General features: G+C 34.1%; 2 protein-coding genes across 5 annotated transcripts in view; one reads left to right on the top strand and one right to left on the bottom strand.

Moving 5' to 3' along the window:
- Window positions 1-6,614, bottom strand: part of LOC107450274 (phosphatase and actin regulator 1) — a 173,871-nt gene that overhangs the window by 128,576 nt on the left and 38,681 nt on the right. The gene's annotated exons all lie outside the window — the stretch shown is intronic.
- The window catches only part of LOC107450275 (ectonucleotide pyrophosphatase/phosphodiesterase family member 3), a 47,470-nt gene that overhangs the window by 12,040 nt on the left and 28,816 nt on the right, over window positions 1-6,614 (top strand). For all 4 annotated transcript variants that reach the window (XM_043041575.2, XM_043041576.2, XM_043041578.2 and 1 more), the window contains 3 exons: window positions 1,117-1,183; window positions 2,980-3,154; window positions 6,067-6,186. In XM_043041575.2, coding sequence (XP_042897509.1) covers window positions 1,117-1,183; window positions 2,980-3,154; window positions 6,067-6,186 — 362 coding nt within the window. The remainder of the gene's footprint in view (window positions 1-1,116; window positions 1,184-2,979; window positions 3,155-6,066; window positions 6,187-6,614) is intronic.

Genomic DNA, 6,614 nt, shown 5'->3' with positions numbered 1-6,614 from the left:
ATGGAGGTGCTCTACGTGTTCTATTTCAGACCGCGGCAAGAGATACTTCAAAGGAGTGAACCAGCCCTTCTATTCTCTTTAGCCCTGGTGTGGGGGAACTAATTTCGTTAACAAGGGAATCAGCATTCAAATGAATAAAATAAGATTCCAGGGTATCAAGATGAGCAGACGTGTCTGGGGTGGAAATAATTCCAGCATTGTCGAAAATGATCGTTTCTGTAAAAATTGGTTTCAAGAAAGTTTGAAGGTAAGAATGTTCGGATTCTAGATGTAGATCTAGGAGTCAATAATCTAGGATAAAATTATATAAATCCGCGATGTGGATGATTTTGTTTTTAATTTTTTTAGAAACGATAATAGCAGGATAATGATTCGCAGCTTTTGTGAAATTTGGTAACTTACAGCTCTAATAAAACCAAATTCATCTCCTTACTCGTTTTTAATAATTATCTAGAGTCGCCTTGTATGTACGGTAAATATACCAATGTTGATAATTTTCCTGACGTTAGCCAATCAAGGTGAAATCACGAGTAAATATTACGAATGCTACATGAAGCCACGCTGGTTTATTAATTATTTTTAATGTAATAGTTGTTGGTCATTGCTCTATTTAAAACATGCTTATTTCTGCGCTGTAAAGGAAGGACACTTTAATTACTGAGATAAATTTCCCCATTATTTAGCTGTTCATTAACGGCAGTTTTGGGAATTCTATTATTCATTCGATAAAGCAAAAACTGGTATAGCTGAGAAATTATGACTATGGTAAATTTTGATCAATGAGGTAACCTCTATGTTTATTTTATAAAATAATTCTAATTGAATATGCAACAAAAATCTAAAGGAGATGGAAAGTGCTGTTATGTAAATTTGGAGTTGCTGAATGCCTTGAGAAAAAAAAACTTGGAGGTGGATATGAGTAACCTGTAAAATGAGTGAGGAAAAAAAATATCCATTTCCTTTAGCAAAACGCAGCAAATCGTACAATTCTATATTTTTCAATTTGTTTTTATTGATTTTTCAAATCGTAGACCATTTTTGAACTCCTGACATGCAAAACAATGGGTTTTTAACTGTTATTTTCAAAATAAAAACGTGACTTTTTTTTCCTTCTAGAAAATTCTCCATCGCAATTAGCACCTGCTGGAGGATGTCCAAGGCAGCAAGGAAAATGCCCGTCGAGGTAAAATTATACAAACTATTTAAATTGAATGACTTATTTCAATTTTAAATTTATTTTCGAGTGAAAAAAATGAATGTGTGTTGTTATCTGTTGCAAGACAAGTGATTGGGACCTTATATGTACAGTGACTTATATGTAAAGTTTGAATATTTTTGGGTATGATGTTCGAATCTTAATCACTCAATCTTAATGGTTTGGGAGGGTGACCTCAAATTTGCTAATTAATTAGTGCAGGCGATTTTTTGATAACAAAATCAGGCCCAAAACGTACTTTCTCTGAATAAACATACTTTTTTCCCTATGTATTCGGATTTCTGACTCCTCAAATATACGGGGTAGCCGTAATCTGGGAAACATGGTCCGCACAGTTTGATCAGGAGAGTGATCCAAAGTTTGGAGCCCTTAATGTTAATTTTACTTTTTGCGTATTTAGCTTTATCTCGGGAACTTTATATGTGAATTGAAAAGTTTTTGCTCACAATTTTAAAATTCGTTTATCCTAAGATAATTCCCTGCAAAATATGAATTCCAGAAAATATTTATTATTTTATCAAATAGCAGTAGAAAACATTTTGAATTGTAAGGTATACAGTTTCTTACATCATTTTACAGCAAGTAATTTTGCATGGCCAAATACAACATTTGAGCGAAATCGGTTGAATAGTTCATGAGAAATCGAATTTTTTAAAGGGTCGTATATTTAAAACTCAGGAACTATTTAACCGTTTTCGATAGAATGTTGTATTTTTTCATGTAAAATTACGTACTTTAAAATGGGGTAAGAAATTATATACCTTACAATTTAACATTTTTTCAAATATTACTAAATAAAATAATAAAAAAAAAACTTAATATTTACTAAAATTTATTTTTTGCATGCAAATATCTTTGGATAAACGAATTTTATAATTGCGTGCAAAATTTTTCAATTCGCTTTAAAAGTTCTTGATACATGGCGAAATGCTCAAGAAGAAAAATTAACAATAAGTAATTCAACTTTGGATAGCTCTCCTGACCCAACTATGGGGACCATATTTTTCAGATTGCTGCGACCCCGTATATTAACGGGGGATATCTGAATCCGCTAAAAAAATGTATGTTTATTTAGAGTACGTTTTTGTGTCTGATTTCGTAACTTGAAATATCGTCTGTACTAAATAGTTAGAATATATGAGGTCACCCTCTCGAAAAATTACGAATGAGTCCTAGAACATGATGATCCGATTATTAGATCAAAAGTTATTTTGGATGGTTCGTTTTTTCTTTGTTTTTTTAGCGCTCTCTGCAGTACAAATGTGTCCGTAAAAGATTAATAGATTTCATTAGAAACGAATTTTGTGCATTCTTATTTGCAAACCCACTGCTATGAAAAATAATGACATGGAATATCTTTTTAATTTTTTTTAATTCCATTTTAAACAAACTAACGTCAACTTGTTATATTAGAATTAGATTCAATCAAATCTTGAAGATTGGTGGTTCGAATTAAAGAATTTTTATAAAGCAACAATGGAGGTCCAACCTACGAGACTGGACTAGACTCAATTGCTCTTCAGCTCTCCATCACTTTTTTACATCTTGTGAATCTCTGAAATACGCATTTAAGCTTAAAAAAATACAAAAAGGACAAAGTTTGTAAAAATGCTAAAAGCTTTACAGATCCTACTCTTGTTGAGAAATGCTACCCTTAGAGAACCAGAATTAGTTTGGTTTTGTAAATTATTGGACTAATGTTGTTCTTTGTCTGCGCTGCTAACTCATTAACAGCATATTCATAATAATTTTCATTCTTTTAGTTTTCAAGGCACTCCACCTCTACTCTTGATATCTTTGGATGGATTCCGCCCTGATTATTTAAAGAGGGGTATATCTCCCACTCTCAACAAAATAGCTCAGTGCGGCTCAAGTGCAGATTTTATGTATCCAGTTTTTCCTTCGAAAACATTTCCCAACCACTACAGTATCGTTACCGTAAGTTACAATAGTCTCTTACTTTTTTAATTCTCTTTACCACGTTGACTGCCGCGTCACCCATATTCGGGTGACATCAAAGTTTCTGATCGGGCATCGTCACCCATATTCAGGTGACAGCAAAGTTTCTGATCAGGCATCGTCACACATATTCGGGTGACAGCCAAGTTTCTGATCAGACATCGTCACCTATATTCGGATATTCGGGTGACAGCAAAGTTTCTGATCAGGCATCGTCACCCATATTCGGGTGACATCAAAGTTTCTGATCAGGCATCGTCACCCATATTAGGGTGACAGCAAAGTTTCTAATTGGACCCGTATTCGGGTGACGCTTATTGGCTACTTGCGAAGGATATCCATATGTATTTGAAAAGATATTTCACAGGGAGAAACAAAACTATTGAATTGTTATAAAAGTAATACAAAAATGATTTATGAGAAAATTATTGTGAGCCTCGTAAAAGCTTTCTTGTTCATTGCTGTTTGACTCATAAGTTTTCCATTTTTCTTTTCGAAATTTCAACGAATTAGGGTAATTATTTTCAGCTATACTCCTCAGCAAACATTTAAACTGATCGTGTAAAGTGGCGAGATGAGACGCAGATGCGATGCAACGGACACAAATAAACAGACATGACACCATGGAAGCAAACGGAGCGAGATATTATTCTTGTGACCATCAGCGACTCGTATTATTAAAATATCAATCGGAATAATTAGCAGAATACGCTTCGCACAGCGATACTCGTGGCCTGAAGGAGATTTCACTGTTTTCAAAAAATTTAATTTTTCATCTTCCTGAGATATATGACCTTTATATTTTAGCATTGCGTTGTGCAAATTACAAAGAACAATTCAGATAACAAATATCACTGACTAAGTTTGACACAAAAAGGCAAAAGTATGGTTTTTAAATACTGATAGGAATCCAGATGAAAATATTTATGTTAATGATTTAATTATGATGCCTTTACTACTTTAGATATTAATATTCGGCCATCAATAAATTAAATGTTATTTAAATTTAAAATTAACTGAAGTTTTCATACCTAAACTAACAGTCAATTTTTAAATACAAGGTTCGCCATTTATTTTATTCGTATAATGTATGTCCATAACTCTCGAATTGGCGTTTCGTACTGCTAAGCAGGGTCGTTATCAATCTGTGTGACAACCTCACCCAATGTTGCATCAAGGCATCCCTGAACTCATCTATAGTCGTTGGAGCTGGACTTTGAGTTGCAATTAAGCGTCTAAATGCGTCCTCTGCGTGTCAGATGGGATTAAGGTTATGGGACATCGCAGGCCACTCTAATCGGAGAACATAACGGAGATTGGCAATATTCATCTACCAACTGAAACCTGTGTGGACGGGCGTTATCGTCCATAAAGATGAAATTTGGTCAGCGGGAAGGTCTCACCTAGGGTGCAAGCAAGGATCTCGTTCCTGTTCCGCTGACTTATTAAAGTACTTCCATTGAACACATGACGGTCAGTATGCCTTGCCCAGACCATCTCTATGCCTCGATGCTTGCCCAGACCATCATAATGGTCTTTTCACGCAATGTGATCTATTCCCCGGTTCTCTCTAGATAAGAACACGTTTCGAATCGCTTATTCAGACTGAATCGTGCCTTTTCTCTGAAGAGAATTCGTCACAATCATCCTCTTTCCAAGACAGGTGTTCTCTGCACCATGCTAGGCCGTCGTTTTTGTGGTTCACAATCAAAGGAATGGCGCCTGGCTTACAGGCCACCTGCATCAAGTCTCATGGTGACTGTTGTCAGCAAAATGGATGTTCCTTTTGCATTATACACTTTGTGAAACAGTTGTTTTGTTGTCATGGACTTATATCTTTTTGCTAAAATCTCAAATAATGGTCTTGAGTCGCTGGTGTTGCCCTATTTTGCGGCTTTGACTAATTCGTGGGACCACTGTTCCTATCTTCTCTGAACTGTTTCCACCACAGTTTTTGAAACCCGAGGTTCTTACAACATGCAGCCTGTGACTGGTTCGCCTTGAGTCTTATATATATATATAATAAATAAATACAAGAAAACACTAAGAAAGTTAAGAAAAACAATAAGTATCATTTATTGCGCTTAAGCTGCAAGTAAACAGCACTCATCAATATATATATATATATATATATACATCAAGGCATATATATATATATATTGTATCTGATTGATAAATATTGACTTCACTGTGGAATTTTTTTTAATAAATTAAATTAATTAACTTTAAGCAAGAATCATTTTATTGAATTTTAAATTGATTTGAGTATTTTTTTAAATTTAATTTAAAACATAGCTTCAAAATTTTTTTCAATAAATATATATATTTTTTTTATTTAATTTATCGAGAAACTTGTAAAATATTTTTTAAAAAAAATTCAATTTAAAAAACTTGTTTTCTATTATCAATGTTGCGATGAATAAATGTTAAGATGGAATTACATATAATTATTGTAACTAATGTGATAGTTAAGTTAGAAATATGCATGCAGGATGTTTCGGAATTACAGATTTTAGAAAATTTTTCTTTAGAAACATACTAAAATAATAAATTTTAAAAACTATGTATTTTATCAGTCACAAATTATTAAAGTAAACAATTTCATCCTAGTTCCTCTAGACAAATAAACTGGTTTTTGATAAGTTTAATCCCTTATTTGCTTTTGCTGATCTCCCCATTTGCCCTCAACTTGTTAGAGTTTGTAAATATTTTTGCTATTTGCTCTCTTAAATATAATAACTACTAATAGGCATAGTTTTCCAAAATCATTTTATCAAGCAATCTAAAAAATTTACACAAGTCAGTTATTTAGAAACCCGCAGTACGTGCTATTATTTAAACCATCATTTTGAATGTTTTAAGTAAAATATTTTTTAATTATTTCCTAATAGGGGTTAAATCCTGAATCTCACGGCATTGTGGATAACAATATGTACGATCCAAAGACCCGAAAAATATTTAAAATGAATATCCCAGAGGCTTTGAATCCCTTCTGGTACCTGAAAGATCCGGTAAGTTCATATATATATATATATACACTGAAGAGCCGTTACATTATGACCACCCTCCATCTATAACAATGGGCTCGCCCAGGTTTTCATGGTTTCTCGCCCAGGAACAATGTTTTCATGGGGCACATTAGGACCCATAATCCTCATGGAACAATCTCTGACATCTGTAAGCTACTTGAACATAGTTGCAGACCAGGTTCTCCCATTCATGGCAACAGTTTTTCCTGCGGGGGATGGTGTGTAGCAACAGGATAATGCACCATGTCATAAGGCTCGAATCGTCATGGATTGGTTCAAGGAACATTCCAGTGACTTTCAAGTCATGTCTTGGCCCCCAAATTCACCTGACCTTAATCCAATAGAGCATTTGTGCTCCTACTTGGAAAACCAAATTCGTGCTGCCACGCTACCCCCTCGCAATGTGAGGG

The sequence above is a fragment of the Parasteatoda tepidariorum genome, chromosome 4 (genome assembly GCF_043381705.1).
Source record: "Parasteatoda tepidariorum isolate YZ-2023 chromosome 4, CAS_Ptep_4.0, whole genome shotgun sequence".
NCBI lineage: Eukaryota > Metazoa > Arthropoda > Arachnida > Araneae > Theridiidae > Parasteatoda > Parasteatoda tepidariorum.
The sequence above is the reverse complement of the archived record's forward strand: the minus strand, read 5'-3'. Positions and strand labels throughout refer to the sequence as shown.